Below are 18009 nucleotides of genomic sequence, written 5' to 3'. Positions count from 1 at the left end.
TGATATCTTAAATAGCACATGTGGTCCTAGTGTAATCCATGATCCGATTATGTGGATATAATGATTCTAGTTATCTATTAGATCCCTAAATTCCAGATCATTGAAATAGGCTTTACATGGATATGAAGAGACCATTTTGTGATAGTCTTTAAATAGATATTTAGTGGTCAATTCCATTAATCATTCTGACATTGTATTATACAAGGCTTCACATGAATGTGTATAGCTTGATAGAATGATATCACATATTGAGGTTATGTGGTGTTGATTCTATGAATCAATAGTCATTATCTATAAAGGTAATGCAACTTGTGTTATCTATAAAGGTAATGCAACTGTGTGTTGTGTAGATGGAGATAAGTTATATTTAATGCAATATTTTACACTAAGATGGTTCTATTCCATAGGTAATATGGGCATTAGAACATTTGCAAACTAAGTCTTATGATAATCTGGCAGAGATATTCACAAAGTCTACCATACTCCATATTTCTTATGTGTTGAGTGCATTGGTATAAATTTACTTTGAGGTTTGCTAATATCAGGGGGAGAGTCTCTCTGATTAATAACTTGTTGCAAATATCATATTGCATTTTTTTTGTATGAGTTTTTCTCTTTGAATTTCTCATGTAAAGTTTTTAATGAGACAATATCAACACAAGGTTATGTCATATCATCCATTTTTTCCATAGGGGTTTTTAGTGGATGATATTGGGACATAAGATGCATTGTACTCTTTTCTTTATGTGAGTTTTTTTCTTTTGATGTTTCTCATATAAAGTTTTTGATGAGGCAATGTCAACACAAAGGTATATGCTATAGTTTCCCCCTGGAGTTTTTGGAAGATGATATTTGAAGCATATTGACCCTATGGTCAAGGTGTTTTTAGACTAAGGCTTGGGTTTATCTCAAAGGTTCTAATAACATTGGTGATTCTATATCATGGTGTTTTCGCCTTATTTTTTCCACTGAATTTTAAGAAGTTTTGCCAAGTATACCAGTATTACTTTGGTTTTTTCCACAGGGTTTTCCAAAGATTCATAAAGATGCATAATAGACGAACAATGAAGACTATAAGGAGCTAATTGATTAATCGAAGGGGTGTCTTTTCACCTCTCTTTCTCTTTCACACTTGTAACCACCCACATGAGCCCTGTATATATATATGTACACACTGTTTATTAAAATACAACATAGAATCATTTGCATCTCTCACTTTTGTCTCGCTCTCTACTTCTAACAATATTCAAGCAGACTCTGTCTTTACGAGCATCTCCGATAGATTGAGCTGGTAGATTAATTTAAAATAATTTATAATTTTGACTCAAACTCGAGATTCTTTAACTCTCAAAGAAAGTTAAGATAATTTATAATTATAAATGATATTAACGGTCTCGACGAAAAACGGCGGCCAAACAAACCACCGCGGTCCTCGTCAACTTATCTTCAAATGAGCCTCTGTGAAGTGGGTCCGATATGTCAGGAAACTGTACGGACTGGCTGACTGGTCGTCCTCTCCACCCTCGCTTCGCTGCGGAGCCTAATCCGCAAAACCCAAGGAAAACCCCCACCACTTGGCTCGCCATGGACCTGCAGCTCGCGCCACCGCCGCTCGCCAACCTCCGCCTCCTCGCCCACCGCCCCAAGGCCGCCTCTGCCTGCACCTCCACCTCCACTGCCACCGCCGCGCCCTCCACCTCCTGCTCCTCTTCCACGGAGCAGCCCCTCAAGCCCCGCCCGCCCCTCCCGCGCCAGAGCCCCGCGCCCAGGCCCCGGCCCCGGCCCAACCCCACCCGCCTCCCCGCCCTCTGCGCCGCCATCGAGCGGCACGCGGCGGCGGGCCGCCACGCCGAGGCGCTCGACCTGTTCCGCCTGGCCCGCGCGGGGGCTCCCTTCACGCCGCTCCCGGTGCGCACCTACCACGCGCTGCTGCTCGCCGCCGCCGCGCTGCGGGAGCCCGGCGCGGCCGCGGCGGTGGCCTGGCACGTCGAAAGCTCCGGCTTCGAGCTCGACCTGTACACGCACAACCACGTCCTGCGGGCGTACCTCGAGTGCGGCATGCTCGCCGAGGCGCGCCGGGCGTTCGACGGGATGCCCGACCGGAACGGCGTCACGTGGGGGATCATGATGGGCGGCCTCGTCAACCGGGGCCGCCCCCGCGCCGCGCTGGCGCTGTTCCGGGAGATGCGGGCGGAGGCGGCCGGCGGGGACGCGCCGCCGCCGAGGTCCCTCGTGGTGGCTCTCAGTGCGGCTACGTCCTCGGGGTCGGCGCGAGCCGGGCGGCAGCTGCACTGCTGCGTTGTCAAGGCGGGGGCGTGTGGTGACGTCGCTGACCGGTACCTGGAGTGCGCACTGCTCGACATGTACAGCAAGTGCGGCTTGATTGATGAGGCGAGGCGGGTGTTTGACGGGCTGCCACGGCCTCATCGGACGAGCGTCGTCGCGTGGAACTCCATGTTGGCAGCGTTTGTGCTTCATGGCCACAGCGAGGAGGCGCTGGAGCTGTACCAAGAAATGTGCAGGAGTCATGTCGCCATGGACCAGTTCACATTCTCGACCATGCTAGGGGTGTTCTCTAGGTTGGGGCTGCTGGAGCATGCGAAGCAGGCGCACGCTGGCTTGATCCAGAGAGGATTGCCACTGGACATTGTTGGGAACACGGCGCTTGTGGACTTGTATTGCAAATGGGGAAGGATGGAGGACGCGAGGAATGTCTTTGAGAGGATGCCTAGGAGGAACTTGATCTCATGGAACGCTCTGATTGCTGGATACGGCTACCATGGCATGGGGGATAAGGCGATCGAGATGTTCGAGAGGCTGATAGCTGAGGGTGTTGCGCCAAACCATGTGACGTTTCTGGCAGTGCTGAATGCGTGTAGGTTTTCAGGTCTAGTTGACAAAGGGAAGAGGATTTTCCAGTTGATGACTGAAAACCTGAGAATGAAACCAAGGGCTATGCATTATGCATGTGTTATTGAGCTTTTTGGTAGAGAGGGCCTACTTGATGAAGCCTATTCAATGATAAGAAGAGCACCGTTCACCCAAACTGCAAACATGTGGGGGGCCTTGCTTACTGCTAGCAGGATCCATAAGAACATGCATCTTGCAAAATTAGCTGCCGAGCAGCTATTGGCAATGGAACCTGATAAGATAAACAGCTATGTTGTGCTCCTCAACTTGTATGTTAGCTCCGGTAGACAGGATGACGCCTGCAAGGTAGTTCAAACATTGAAGAGGAAAGGTTTATATATTCATAACGCTTGTAGCTGGATCACAGTCAAGAAAACGGATCACAGGTTTTTCTTTAAAGATACTTTGCATCCACAAAGTGCTGAAATATACAGGAGGCTAGATACATTAATGAAGGATGTACGAGAAGCTGGCTATGTTGCTGAGGAGAATGAGTTGCTCCCTGATATTCATCCCGAAGAGCAAAAGATATCGAGAGCTTACCACAGTGAAAGACTGGCAATTGTTTTTGGCCTTATCAGCACATCTCCACATACTCCCTTGAGGATTACTCAAAGCCATCGTTTGTGTAGTGACTGCCACAAGGTAATTAAGTTTGTGGCAAAAGTTACCATGAGGGAAATTGTTGTAAGGGATGGTAGCAGGTTCCACCACTTCAAACTCGGGATCTGCTCTTGTGGTGACTACTGGTAATTGGGTATGTCCAACTATCTAATGGTTTTATTTTCTGACACTAAAACTGAGAAAGGGTTATGAGATTGACCAGCAGTAGTGTCCTTTTTCACTTTACGGATTACCAGATGTGAAACAGTATATGATTCATCCAGAATGTGACCTAGTTTATTTTCTGACCAAATATGCTTTGTTTAGCACATGAAAAAAGGTGCATGTGCTGCAGAAGCTAATGCATATTTTGCTGACAGCTAATGACTCCAGATGTTTCAAGCCAATTCTCTGGAAATTACTTTGATTAATGAGGATAAAGCAGATTGGTCGACCATGATGCTTCAGCGTCTGTGCTACATGCAGGCTTGGTAAGTTTGGAGTTCTTTATTTCTTAAGACGTCGAAAGAGTAATCTACAAGTTTCACGCACTTGGATGTGTCCATTTGCTCCTTTCCTTTTCCCTCTAACTGTCGGCAAAAAAATTTTGGGCCTTTATTTTGGTAAGCAACATCTTGTGTGCCTTTATCTCTGTAAGAAAAGATGGCTGTTGTGACGTGTTCAGTAGAAATGTTTTTTTAGCACAATCAGATAGATTGTTTTTCCCTGCGTTTTCACTAGCTTTACAACCCTTGTGTAAAAGCAGATCTTTAAAAGTCGGCTGAATATGTGTTGTGTGGCTTTCACATTGGAGATACCAATCTTTAATTGTGTCCTCTAAGGAAGGAATAAAGCTCTGATGTAACAAAGGATCCAAGGGAAGTATAATACTTTGAGCATCTTGGGACAGCTAGTTTCTTCTTGCTTCGTAACTGCATCCTAGTTGGAGAACAAATACCCTGCTGTACTTTTGCCTCTATTTATTCACCAATTAGCCATAGAGCGGGTCGCAGCTCACAACACCATTGTAAGCAGGTGATCTTCCTTCAATAACCTTCTCAGCTAGCAGAAGTCTGAGAGCATGCTACAATGGCGAAGATGGGAGCTGCTATTCTGGTCTGCATAGTGGTTTTAGCCCTGGATGTCACAGCTGGCATACTAGGAATTCAGGCACAGGCTGCTCAAAACAAGGTAATGTTTCAAGATATTGGTATTTTTTACCAAATCACAGAGGGATTTTGAAAATGACATGTTTCGTAGACTATGATTTTGCTTCATCATGCGCGGTTGGTATTTTAGCTTAATGTTCTCTGCACTACGGGATACAGTTGCTTTGCCGAGTGCCAAGCCCCAAAAACACTCGGCAAAGCGTTCGGTCCGCAAGGAGGCCCGAGCGCGCAGCGCGGGCGTGGTGGCGGCGAGCTGGTGCTATCGGCGGCGGGCTTGGTGGTGGCAGCGGCCGGTGGTGGCATGGTGGTGGTGCTGGCGGCAGCGGGCTTCGTGGTGTGGCGGCGGGAGGCAAGGGTGGCGGCCTAGTAGCGGCGGGCTGGTGCTGGCGGCGGTGGGTTTCGTGGCGTGGCGGCGGGAGGCAAGGGTGGCAACGGCCGGTGGTGGCGGCGGCCCGGTAAATGTTTTAACGGCAAACAATATTTCCCGAGTGTTTTTTGTCGGGCACTCGGCAAAGACTTTGCCGAGTGCCCAAAAAACACTCGGCAAACATTTTTTTCGAAAAAAAATAAAAAAAAACAAGCCGGCCGCCGCCACCACCGGCCGTTGCCACCCTTGCCTCCCGCCACCACGCCACGAAACCCACCGCCGCTACTAGGCCGCCACCCTTGCCACCCGCCGCCACACCACGAAGCCCGCTGCCGCCAGCACCACCACCATGCCACCACCACCAAGCCCGCCGCCGACAGCACCAGCTCGCCGCCACCACGCCCGCGCTGCGCGCTCGGGCCTCCTTGCGGACCGCTACCTCACGAACGCGTTGCTCGCCTTCTACGTCCGCATACCAGGCCACCTGCCGCACGCGCTTGCCCAGGCCGCCGGTGAGGGAGGGGGCGGTGGATCCGGGGGAGGGACGCCGCCGGTGAGGGAGGGGAGGGAGGGGGCCGGCCGCTGGCGGGAGGAGGGGGGGCGCTGGCCGCACGCGGGAGAGGATGGGAGGGAGCGAGCTGTGAGGGAGGGGAGGGGCGGGTGGGTTTTTTTTCTTAATTTTTTTTGCTTTGCCGAGTGTTTGCCGAGTGTTTTTTTTTTTGCCGAGTGTTTTTAGGATAGCACTCGGCAAAGAATTTGTTTGCCGAGTGCCCGAGGGAATGCACTCGGCAAACATAAAAACACTCGGCAAATTTGAGGTTTCCGGTAGTGCTGATTATATAATTGATGACTGATGTTGTTGGTATTGTATTTTATACTGTTTCTACAGGTTAAGAAGGTGACAATTCTCTTCATCCAATGCGAGAAACCAGTTTACAAAGCATACCAACTTGGCCTTGCAGCTGCAGTGCTCCTGGTAGTTGCCCACGCGATAGCCAACTTCCTTGGTGGCTGTGCCTGTATCTGCTCTCAGCTGGAGTTCATCAAGGCGTCCATTAACAGGAAACTGGCAGCCATTACTATAATTCTCTCATGGTAACTTTGCTTGTCTATAAAATTCCTCTGCAATGCAGTGAGGTGGACCTTCTAGACGGAATATTTAATAACACCCAATTTGATTTGAGCCTAATTATGGTGACTGTCAAGATGCGCCAAATACTGCAAAAGAAACAAACCTGCTGTTCCATCATATGGTCAAGAGCGTGAACCACAGCAATGAGCGATGGCAGAACTGATCTAGCTTAACAGGAATTTTTTTTATCAGTGCTAATTGCAATTGCTCTGCAACTTGCTAGGATTGCCCTGATTGCTGGATTCTCGCTGCTGCTCGCTGGTGCCATGTCCAACTCCAAGTCCACGACATCATGCAAACTCACTCAAGGCCACACTTTGGCCCTTGGAGGGATCATGTGCTTCGTCCATGGTGGTATCACCGTTGCCTACTACGTCACCGCCACTGCTGCAGCGCACGAAGTTCCTTAGTCGAGCGGCAAAGTATAATATAATGCTTTTGCCCAAGAGATCATCGCTATTCTTTCCTCGTTTCAGCTGCTTCGTGCTTTTCTGCTTGTGATTTGGCTTTTACAAGCATCCGGTTCTCTCTTGTACCAGAGTCAAACGAAAAGTAAAATATATGCTTGTTGTTTGATTTGTTGCTATTGCTGAGAAAAACATGTGAAAGTTAGTGTCAATGTACCACAGTAATTTACGTTGTATGTTGGAATGTTTTATACAAGTATATCATATACTAGAACACATAAACATCATTATCCAGTTTTTGCACTTAACAAAAACATTTTTTTCCGTGGGCTTCTTCAGCACAACGTAGTGCCGTTTGAGCATTTTGCACTGAATACCTGCCGTGAGAATGGTCGGCTATCACCTGTCATTCTTTATGCACAGCTGACAGAGCTGCTGTTCTTCGGTTGCTGAATTTATTGGACCCACCAGTCAGACACCAGAACCTCCAAATGTTTAGCTTCTTCATGGGCCCACATGTCAGCTGCCAAATTTTAATCATTACAAAATAAAGTAAACAAACCCTGGTTCCCAAGGTTAACATCACTATTATGTTTCAGACGAGGTGACAAATCCCAGCAGCCCCATGGGTAATAAGCAAATCACAGTTCGGGGGTACTTAAACATAAACATGACGAAATCTGCATTAAGGTGATGGACAATGATCTAGTTGGGACCCTGTCGGATTAAAAATTAACAAACCGAAATTGTAAGAAAAGTACAGTTGTGCGCCTCCTGATCTCCTGACTGAGGAATGCAAAATGGCAAAGGGGATGGTAACAATCAGCTTCTATATATCAAGTAGTCACAATACATTCTATACAACACACTTACAATTGACTTGACACCAGTTACCCACCCTTACTGCTCAAAACTGCATCTCTATCCAATAATCCATCCTTCATCATTATGAATTTTTATATCAACAAAAACAAAAGAATTGCTCAGACCAAGAAACTCAGCCAAGAACTGGAAAATTCAGTTAATTTCAGTCAGACATCTGGCAGCTCCGAAACGCTGCCAACTGACTCCTCTCTCTGAAGACCAGAGAAGGACGACTGTACCTCGGACCCCTCCAGGTCCACAGATTCATCATCTGCCCTTGCCTGTGGGTGCCTGTTGCTGTGATGCTTCCTGCTGCGGCTGCGCTTCAACACACGGGTCAGAGCCTGGACGACATCTCGCATTGCTGGGCGCTTGCGGGACACACGGCTTACGCATCTGTAGGCAACAGCAGACATGTCATTGAGCTCCTCCACGTCAAATGCGCCTTCTAACCGAGAATCTGCAATTTCTTCCCACCCAGTTTTCCCATCAGCGTTGATTGCAGCCTGTGGTAGAATGCAATGTAGTCAGCATCTGGAAAAGCTAATATCCTCAAGCCAAAACCTACGAAGAGTAAGGGGCAAGGTGGCTTACAAGCTCAACATATTCCATTAGACCCTGTTGTGGGTTTCTGCCAGCAATCAGTTCGAATAGCAAAACACCGTAGCTGTACACGTCACTCTTCTTTGTGAATGATCGTGTGGATACATACTCTGGATCAAGATATCCATAAGTTCCTCGTATATTGGCTCCATTGCGAGTAACCATTTCCTCTCTAGATAATCCAAAGTCAGCAACCTGGCCAAAAAAAGGATATTTACGTCTGAGAGCAGAACTTTTACACAAAATGCAACAGACACAGTGGTGTGCAGGAAATTCTGGTGTATGTGAACCCAGGGTTTTTCCGTTCTTTTTATTTCTTCTAAATCTAAAACAAAAATGGGTCCTAGCAATACTGGACATGAAGCCTTTGAGTATCAGGAAAGATATGTTCAATGATAAAATATCAGAGAGATGATTAACATACCCTAGCATGCATTGCCTGGTCCAGCAAAATGTTAGGAGATTTGATGTCACGGTGGACTACTGGAGGAACAGCCTGCATATATAAGTAAAACCAGATCAAGCACTATGTTTGCATTATGTGCCATGCTACGAATTCTGCATTACAAGAGCCTACCCCATCATGCAAGTACTCCAAACCCCTAGCAACATCCAGAGCAATGTTCACTCTTAAATCCCACTTCAGTGGTGCACTGTTTTCACCTGAACAACAAAAAGAATGTTCAGTTAGCTAAAAAAAGGATACACTATTGTACAGGTAAAGTGTTAGATGCTGACTTCAAACAACAAACTTTTACATAAGATGCACTGATGAGTGTATTCATTCCATCGCCTGATAAAAAATCTCAGTTGTAATTTAAGAATATCCTATTATCTTTCTTCAGAAGATTATCAGTCCAGCTATGAGCTATCCCTTCAGATTATTTTAAAATTCACCCTTACTGAATTTCTTTAGTTATATCACAAAGGTTACCCCTAAACAAACATGGATATGCCATAATAATTACTATCATGAGAGAGAAACACAGGATCACATAAAGAGGAGACGTGCCATATAAGTGTGATGCAAGGCTCCCATTAGGCATGTATGCATACAATAACATATGTTGCCCTTTGTCAGCACAATAGCCAACCAAATTCACCAGATTCCTGTGGTGTAATCGCCCAAGAAGTAAGACCTGAAGTCAAGAATTAATCAAACACTAAGCATGTCAAATTTCTAGTGAGGACTGGATCCAAATCAAACAGTACAGGTGTACAAATATTAGCTTACCTCATTTTGAAACTCCTTTTCACCTTGCTTTGAATTGTTCGAAAGCACTTTAACAGCCAATATCTCACCAGAAGACATTTCTGCTCTGTAAACAGGACCGAAGGCTCCTTGACCTAATAATGTTGTGAAATTGCTGGTAGCTTTCTGTAGTTCCCTAGAGATGAGGCAAAATCATGGAGTTCAGCAAGAATATGTACGATTCTAAATCAACCATTAGAAGTGCCACAAGAATTATCTGAGCGGTCGACGGTTATGTAAGATACATCATGTACAACAACAACAACAACAACAACAAAGCCTTTAAGTCCCAAACAAGTTGGGGTAGGCTAGAGTTGAAACCCAACAGAAGCAATCAAGGTTCAGGCACGTGAATAACTGTCTTCCAAGCACTCCTATCTAAGGCTAAGTCTTTGGGTATATTCCATCCTTTCAAGTCTCCTTTTATTGCCTCTACCCAAGTCAACTTCGGTCTTCCTCTGCCTCTCTTCACGTTACTATCCTGACTTAAGATTCCACTACGCACCGGTGCATCTGGAGGTCTCCGTTGCACATGTCCAAACCATCTCAACCGGTGTTGGACAAGCTTTTCTTCAATTGGCGCTACCCCTAATCTCTCACGTATATCATCGTTCCGAACTCGATCCCTTCTTGTATGACCGCAAATCCAACGCAACATACGCATTTCCGCGACACTTAGCTGTTGAATATGTCGTCTTTTCGTAGGCCAACATTCTGCACCATACAACATAGCAGGTCTAATCGCCGTCCTATAAAACTTACCTTTTAGCTTCTGTGGTACCCTTTTGTCACATAGGACACCAGACGCTTGCCGCCACTTCATCCACCCTGCTTTGATTCTATGGCTAACATCTTCATCAATATCCCCGTCCCTCTGTAGCATTGATCCTAAATATCGAAAGGTATCCTTCCTAGGCACTACTTGACCTTCCAAACTAACATCTTCCTCCCCCGAGTAGTAGTGCCGAAGTCACATCTCATATACTCAGTTTTAGTTTTACTAAGTCTAAAACCTTTAGACTCCGAAGTCTCCCGCCATAACTCCAGTTTCTGATTCACTCCTGTCCGGCTTTCATCAACTAGCACTACATCGTCCGCGAAAAGCATACACCAAGGGATGTCCCCTTGTATGTCCCTTGTGACCTCATTCATCACTAAAGCAAACAAATAAGGGCTCAAAGCTGATCCTTGATGTAGTCCTATCCTAATCGGGAAGTCATTCGTGTCTCCATCACTTGTTCGAACTCTAGTCACAACATTGCTGTACATGTCCTTAATGAGCCCGACGTACTTCGTTGGGACTTTATGTTTGTCCAACGTCCACCACATAACATTCCTTGGTATTTTATCATAAGCCTTCTCCAAGTCAATAAAAACCATGTGTAGGTCCTTCTTCTTCTCTCTATACCGCTTCATAACTTGTCTTATTAAGAAAATGGCTTCCATGGTTGACCTTTCGGGCATGAAACCAAATTGGTTCATAGAGACCCGCGTTATTGCTCTCAAGCGATGCTCGATAACTCTCTCCCATATGTTTGTCCAACGCCCACCACATAACATTCCTTGGTATTTTATCATAAGCCTTCTCCAAGTCAATAAAAACCATGTGTAGGTCCTTCTTCTTCTCCCTATACCGCTCCATAACTTGTCTTATTAAGAAAATGGCTTACATGGTTGACCTTCCGGGCATGAAACCAAATTGGTTCATAGAGACCCGCGTTATTGCTCTCAAGCGATGCTCGATAACTCTCTCCTATAGCTTCATAGTATGGCTCATCAACTTAATTCCTCGGTAATTTGTACAACTTTGAATATCCCCTTTATTCTTGTAGATCGGTACCAATATACTTCTCCTCCACTCATCAGGCATCTTGTTCGATCGAAAAATATAGTTGAACAGCTTGGTTAACCATACTACAGCTATGTCCCCGAGGCATCTCCACATCTCGATTGGGATACCATCCGGTCCCATCGCCTTACCTCCTTTCATCCTTTTCAACGCCTCTCTAACCTCAGATTCTTGGATTCTCCGCACAAAGCGCCTATTGGTGTCATCAAAAGAGTCATCCAACTGAAAGGTTGTGTCCATATTCTCACCATTGAACAATTTGTCAAAATACTCTTGCCATCGATGTCGGATCTCATCCTCCTTTACCAAGAGATGCTCCCTTTCATCCTTAATGCACTTAACTTGGTTGAAGTCCCGTGTCTTTCTCTCACGAACCCTAGCCATCCTATAAATGTCCTTCTCTCCTTCCTTCGTACTCAAATGTTGGTAAAGATCCTCGTACGCTCTACCCTTTGCCACACTTACAGCTCGCTTTGCAGTCTTCTTTGCCACCTTATACTTCTCTATGTTGTCCACACTCCTGTCATGTGTCGGATCTCATCCTCCTTTACCAAGAGATGCTCCCTTTCATCCTTAATGCACTTAACTTGGTTGAAGTCCCGTGTCTTTCTCTCACGAACCCTAGCCATCCTATAAATGTCCTTCTCTCCTTCCTTCGTACTCAAATGTTGGTAAAGATCCTCGTACGCTCTACCCTTTGCCACACTTACAGCTCGCTTTGCAGTCTTCTTTGCCACCTTATACTTCTCTATGTTGTCCACACTCCTGTCATGGTACCAAAAGCTTATGTTGAGAAACAACACACTCCCCTGGTATCACCTTGCAATCCAAGCATGCTCGTTTGTTCTTTCTTCTTGCGAGGACAAAGTCAATCTGACTACAGTGTTGTCCGCTACTGAAGGTCACTAGATGAGATTCTCTCTTTCTAAAGAAAGTGTTGGCTATCATCAGGTCAAAAGCTACCGCGAAGTCTAGAGCTTCCTCCCCCTCCTGATTCCTACTACCATACCCAAAACCTCCATGAACTGCCTCGAAACCTGCGCTTGTAGTACCTACATGCCCATTAAGATCTCCTTCTATAAAAAGCTTCTCACTACTAGGTATAGCTCTAACCAAGCCATCTAAGTCTTCCTAGAACTGTCTCTTAGCACTCTCGTCGAGACCTACTTGGGGGGCATACGCACTAATTACGTTTAAGACCATATCACCAACGACAAGCTTGACTAAGATAATCCTATTTCCTTGCCTTCTCACTCCCACCACACCATTCTTGAGGCTCTTATCAATCAAAACTCCTACTCCATTTCTATTCGCGACTGTCCCTGTATACCAAAGCTTGAAACCTGTATTGTCCACCTCCTTCGCCTTCTGACCCTTCCATTTAGTCTCTTGAACGCATAATATATTTACACGCCTCCTAGTCGCGGTATCAACTAATTCTCTTAACTTACCTGTAAGTGACCCTACATTCCAACTACCTAAACGGATCCTAGTTGGTTCGACTAGCTTCCTTACCCTTCGCACCCGTCGACTCTGATGCGAAGACCCTTGCTCATTTTTCACTATACCCGGGCGCCGATGTAGCGCGCCACTAAGGAAGCGACGACTCGATCCTTGGTTACTTGACACCATGCCCAGATCACGACACGGCGCGTCATGGGGGTGACGACCCGGCCCTTGCCCATTTAACACCATACCCGGGTTCCGATATGGCGCGTCGCTAAGAGGGTTACGCCCCAACGATTTTCTTTCGGGTTTCATCTCCATTTAAGTGGCTAAGTTTTTACATTGGCTCGCCACGCCTAACACAACCCTCCTCCTTTACCAGGGCTTGGGACCTGCTACGCTGGGACACCAAAGGCGCCCCACCAAGCAACTGAAATTTGTAGCAGTAATGTTGAAATGATTGAATACTGAATTCTCATGGAAAATATGGAATGTGATATGATCCATTGATCGGTTGCCCCTGGGAGTAACGGTTTGTCCTATCCACAGGGATGGAATTTGGGAGTCGATTCAGGAAAATGTCATTACAGTGTATTGACCCTCTAAAACATAATGTTATGATGAGTATTTGCACACAATGTGTATTCTATTATATTTTTTGAATAAAATGCATTAATAATACTTTTGAAAACAAAAAACACTATATACTTAAATACTAACAAGTCACAAACTAATGAATGAAGTCATATCACAACTTTTGACCATATTGTGTTGGGTGGAAAACTGGTATTTTTCAAAAGGTTGTAATGTTGGTTCCTACCACCTGCAGTTTGATTCACTCAAACATCCACATGTGGCTGGATGCTTTGGTCAACGTAGAAGCACATGCCCTCCATGTAGACAGTTCAACCAAATTGGATTTGATCTCGTGAGATCTACATCCACATGAATGTTTTAATTTGACATATAACATTATTTTATGTTATGACCGATGTTCCCATCCTTCACTCTTGTTTCTCTCCATCTATTTAACTAGCGATAAATCTGGCAAATGCTCACCCTCCGTCATTTAATTTCTCCACATAAAAAATTCCAATGGAAACCACTTTCATGAAGTCATTGTCAAATGTTTCAGCAGTAATTAAGTAGACTTAAACGAAGGATGAAGTAACTGACTTATCATGACAACGAAACCGATCATTTGCTAAGCAAATTAATCAAACAATAAGAATACATAAGAATTCAGGAAACATACTTGTATGCATATTTGGGTATACCAGAAGCTGAAATCATGCTCTTTCTACCAGGCCCTTCGATCCACAGAGAACTCGCACGGTCTTCAAGCTCCCTCGGGGATTCCTGCCCTGTAGTCGAGTTTGAGAGCATGGCACAAGTATTAACACCATTGGTACGGATGGGGACTGTCGATGCCCTCCTCGAGCTGCTACTCCTTATCTGCGTCTGGGAACGCCGATACCTCAAGCACAGCAGTATCCCAAGAGCCAGCAGCACACCTATCACCACCCCAACCGTGATTCCGATGATCAGACCTTCGGACACTCCTTTCATTCTCCCCACTCAGCAACCAGATCCTAACACTAGGGATGCTGCTTCCACCTCATGGACACTCCACCAAGGAAGAAGAGCAACAGCTATATGTCCTGCCAAGAAGTACAATGAAGAATAGTAAGTAAAGTTGGAAGCATTGAATTGTGAGAACATGTGGCTCTGTTCGTTAGGTGGGTGTGCAAGGACATGGATGCACTGCAAGTTAAACCAATCTTTGATATTGATATATAAAAAAGAGAAGTTTTACAGAAACATTTGGTCAAACTTTGCCATCTCAGCTCATATCACATCAGAAGTGAAAAATGATAACCACAGTGATGGGACTTGTCAGATACAAAATCAAAGTTGGACCTGGACAGAGACGAGTTGGATACATTTGGTGAACAAACATCCAAAGTGAGACATCGCTTTCCTTATTCGTCAAACCTTAAGTGAGACAATTGTTTTCAGATGAACCACTACCTAGACTCTAATGCCACCCAAATATCAACCAGGCTTCTAGAGCACATCAAATTCTCCATCTCCCTTAAATGCGAGAAACACACAAATCAAAACTGCTTCCTTTATTACAATGAAACTTTCGACTGAAAAGACTAATATATGGTACTAAAAGCTCAAAGCTTTCACATCATCAGAACAGATGAACTAACATTAAAAAAAATTACATATATGCTCCCCTTGCGCTTGTCTCCACAAACACTAAAATCGCCAACGCCAAATATAAAGTGTCCCCTTTCCCCTCTTCTGACACTAATCACCATCATAACACGATAATTTGAGCAAAAGGAGAGAAAAAAAAAGTAATCGGGAGACAATCGAAAGCTGAAGCAAGGAACAAATCCTAAACCCACAAATATAGCAATAAAGAGAGCGGTCCAACAGCTAGAAAACTCGAAGAAGAGATTTTCGTCGACCAGAGGAACGAACAAGGAACGCAGCAGATCAGAACCGAATCCGGGCAAGAAAAGAAACGCAGGAGCAAAGCAAGGCTTACCCAAATGCGGCCGGAGACGGAACCATGGGGCGGGCGAATCCAGGCTCGTCGGGATCAGGGCTCGCAGCGGATCCCGATTCCGCGGCTCGTGGGCGTGGGCAGGAATGCGCGATGGATTGGAGCGGGATCAGTGGACGGAAGGGGAGGCCTCGGTGCTCTGGTTCACGTGGGTTTCGAGAGAGGAGGCGAACGAGGGAAAGACGACGACGACGACGACGTTTGATTAGAGAAGGGGAGTGCAACTTCCTGTTGAGAATAAAGCAAACATGGAAAAAGAAAGGCTGGAAAAAAAAGAAAGTTCGCAAGAAAAAGATACTGCTAGTGAGGGTAGTTTGGTAAATGCACTGCACATAGTTTTAAAATTGTGCATTGAACGCTTGATTATGCCAAATAACGGACGAACAAAATTTTCTTTAGGAAAGACTAAAGGAATATCTTAAGATTAAATAATACAATAGTATCTTGCTTTTATTAACACTATCAATCTTTTCTATGAAGTTTTTGTTTGGTTTTGAGGAAAGATCAATTTTCACCATTGGATCTTGCAATAGTAAAGAAAAAGAAGAATGTTTGTAAGGCAAGAGTTGAAGATAATCTAAGGAGAATACAATGCTTAAGTTTGCTATAAAGTAAGAGGGTGTTTGGATCCCAACTGAATTATAGTACTAACTAGATAAAAAATCCGAAGGTGATTTAAGCATCTCAGATTATGGATTGGATTGTTACATTCAAACCATTAGATTTTAATAATCCTATAATCTCTCTTCCAAGGGATCCAAACAGTATATATATCATTAAAAAAATACTAGTATAGTTTAATTAGGATCCAAACAAGCCATAATAAGCTAGTTTGTATTTATTAGTATTAGCACACCATTTGTGTTATATAAATATCGAAGCTTTACATAAAATGGTCTCCATGAAGGCATGAACAGGCCACCTATGTGCCAAACACCATGCAGTGTGCATACCCTAGGGCCCATAAATCGTGCTCGATATTTAGTTAGGCTAAAGTTAAAGCTACTGCTGAAATGTATTAAGCCCTTGTTTAGTTCGCGAAATTTGGATTTTGGGGGTTACTGTAGCACCTTCGTTTTTATTTGATAAATAGTGTCCAAACATTGACTAATTAGGCTTAAAACGTTCGTCTCGCAATTTCCCATCAAACTGTGAAATTAGTTTTTCTTTTCGTCTACATTTAATGCTCCATGCATGAGCCGTAAACATTCGATGTGACAGATATTATAGCAACTTTTTAGATTTTAGGGTTCAACTAAACAAGGGCTAAAGCAGCAACCCACTGAAGAAAAGCACGAAGCACCCTTTCCGGCTTCGAGACGTGCGCTCGACACTGCTACTAAAATGACCAAACTGCCCCCTCCTTCTTCTTGTCAGCGTCCGGTCCCCTGCCGCTGCCGCGTTGTCCCCCTGGCCAGCTGTGAACCCCCCAACGGATAATCATGTACTGATGTAGGGGGCGCCGATATTCCATAGTACATTATGTACAATCTATTAATACATTTAGTACATAGTACAATAAATGTTCCCGTGAAAACGGCTACTACTTTAAGTTGAATCACATCTAATGCAAAAGGTCCTTTTTGTTAATATAAATAAATTACTTTAAGTTTTTTTTTCTAACCTGGTGAACATAAATACTCACGTATATGCACGTACACTCACGCGTGTACACACATGCTATCCTTAGGGCAGTCTCAATAAAAGAAACTAGTAGTTTCTATAACATAGGATATCGCACAAAAAAAAAGTACTGATTTTCAACCCATGGTTTCTATGAGTAATAACTATTTTCTCTTTCTCTCTCCCAACTCTATTTTCTTCCTCCAATGAGAGTGCGACACGAGCTCCCTAGAAACTGGTGGTTTCTCTCCAATGGCGATTTCATGGTTTCTTGGTGCATTGGGTTAAGAGTAGACCTGATTTCTTCATGAAGAAACCATTTCTATGATTTTTGCTCTCTTTCTTCATTAATTACGTTGCCATGTCAGCATTTTGCCTACGTGGCAAGTCATTTAATGAGGATAAAAACCATCATCAATGCACCATTGGGACTGCCACCTCCGAAGGCCTAAGATGGTCTAGCAAATCTTGAGATTGGTGAAGTTCACACACCGCAACGGAAGACACGCACACATATATCCTGCCTCACTCACCCCTACGAAGGCATGCACGCAAACATCTTACCTTTACTAGCACTTTTGAAGGATTATGTTTCTTTTGGTGAGAAACCTATCTTGACTTAATATATGCTTGCAATTTTCTGATTTTATTTCAAAATTTAACGACGCTATTCTTCTAGTGGCATGCGATGTGCCTATCGTCTTTCAGAGATGTTATAGAGATAGAATGTGCGCACGCGTTTATAGAAAAGAATATTTGTACATATATATCGTTCTCTGCTTTGTACTATGATTTGCAAAAAAAAAGGGAAAAAAAGCATAGAAGTTTATTTATTTTAGAGCGGAGTAACTACATGTTATTTTGTTGTATAAAAAATGCTTAATGATGTGGAATACCACCCAGCGCGCATACACCCTATAGGTTCCTAGGCCATAATCTAAGCTAAAGCTAAAACTCCTGCAGAAATGTGTTAAAGCAGAGCAGCAACCCACCCCCCTTGCTTTCCGGCTTCGAGACGTGCGCTCGGCACTACTAGAATGACCAAACCGCCCTTATTCTTCTTCCACGCCCAGTCCCCTGCTGTTGCTGCCACGTTGTACGGTTGTAGTGTAGTGTAGTGTAGCCCCGACAACAGCTGTTGGATGGCCGACTATCAACCGTCAACGCTAACTGTAAGCTACTCGTTCCGTACCAAAAATAATA

At 44.6% G+C, this 18009-nt stretch overlaps 3 protein-coding genes across 5 annotated transcripts; 2 read left to right on the top strand and 1 right to left on the bottom strand.

The window, feature by feature from the left end:
• The first annotated feature begins 1330 nt into the window (after window positions 1–1330).
• LOC136472282 (pentatricopeptide repeat-containing protein At5g50390, chloroplastic-like) lies at window positions 1331–4004 on the top strand. Its single transcript, XM_066470008.1, has 2 exons — window positions 1331–3667; window positions 3894–4004. The coding sequence occupies exon 1, from the start codon at window positions 1477–1479 to the stop codon at window positions 3661–3663; it is 2187 nt and encodes a 728-aa protein (XP_066326105.1). The 5' UTR covers window positions 1331–1476; the 3' UTR covers window positions 3664–3667; window positions 3894–4004.
• LOC136472283 (protein DESIGUAL 2-like) lies at window positions 3893–6794 on the top strand. Of its 2 annotated transcripts, none has more exons than XM_066470010.1 (4): window positions 3893–4004; window positions 4549–4704; window positions 5939–6144; window positions 6405–6794. In XM_066470010.1, the coding sequence occupies exons 2-4, from the start codon at window positions 4603–4605 to the stop codon at window positions 6589–6591; spliced, it is 495 nt and encodes a 164-aa protein (XP_066326107.1). In that variant the 5' UTR covers window positions 3893–4004; window positions 4549–4602; the 3' UTR covers window positions 6592–6794. The 2 variants fall into 2 exon arrangements, with proteins under 2 accessions (XP_066326107.1, XP_066326106.1); XM_066470009.1 differs by having other exon boundaries at window positions 4280–4704.
• A 245-nt stretch (window positions 6795–7039) lies between these two features.
• Window positions 7040–15345, bottom strand: LOC136472281 (calcium/calmodulin-regulated receptor-like kinase 1). Of its 2 annotated transcripts, XR_010762306.1 has the most exons (9): window positions 15166–15345; window positions 13858–14263; window positions 9290–9443; window positions 9068–9194; window positions 8633–8718; window positions 8480–8551; window positions 8047–8250; window positions 7462–7958; window positions 7040–7374 (listed from the first exon to the last, which is right to left on the bottom strand). XR_010762306.1 is itself a non-coding variant. In XM_066470007.1 (8 exons), exons 2-8 carry the CDS (start codon window positions 14169–14171, stop codon window positions 7620–7622), a joined length of 1296 nt encoding a protein of 431 aa, XP_066326104.1. In that variant the 5' UTR covers window positions 14172–14263; window positions 15166–15345; the 3' UTR covers window positions 7402–7619. The 2 variants fall into 2 exon arrangements, 1 of the variants encoding a protein (XP_066326104.1); XM_066470007.1 differs by lacking the exon at window positions 7040–7374 and having other exon boundaries at window positions 7402–7958.
• Window positions 15346–18009: the final 2664 nt, after the last annotated feature.

The sequence above is a fragment of the Miscanthus floridulus genome, chromosome 8 (genome assembly GCF_019320115.1).
Source record: "Miscanthus floridulus cultivar M001 chromosome 8, ASM1932011v1, whole genome shotgun sequence".
NCBI classification, from domain to species: domain Eukaryota; kingdom Viridiplantae; phylum Streptophyta; class Magnoliopsida; order Poales; family Poaceae; genus Miscanthus; species Miscanthus floridulus.
The sequence above is the reverse complement of the archived record's forward strand: the minus strand, read 5'-3'. Positions and strand labels throughout refer to the sequence as shown.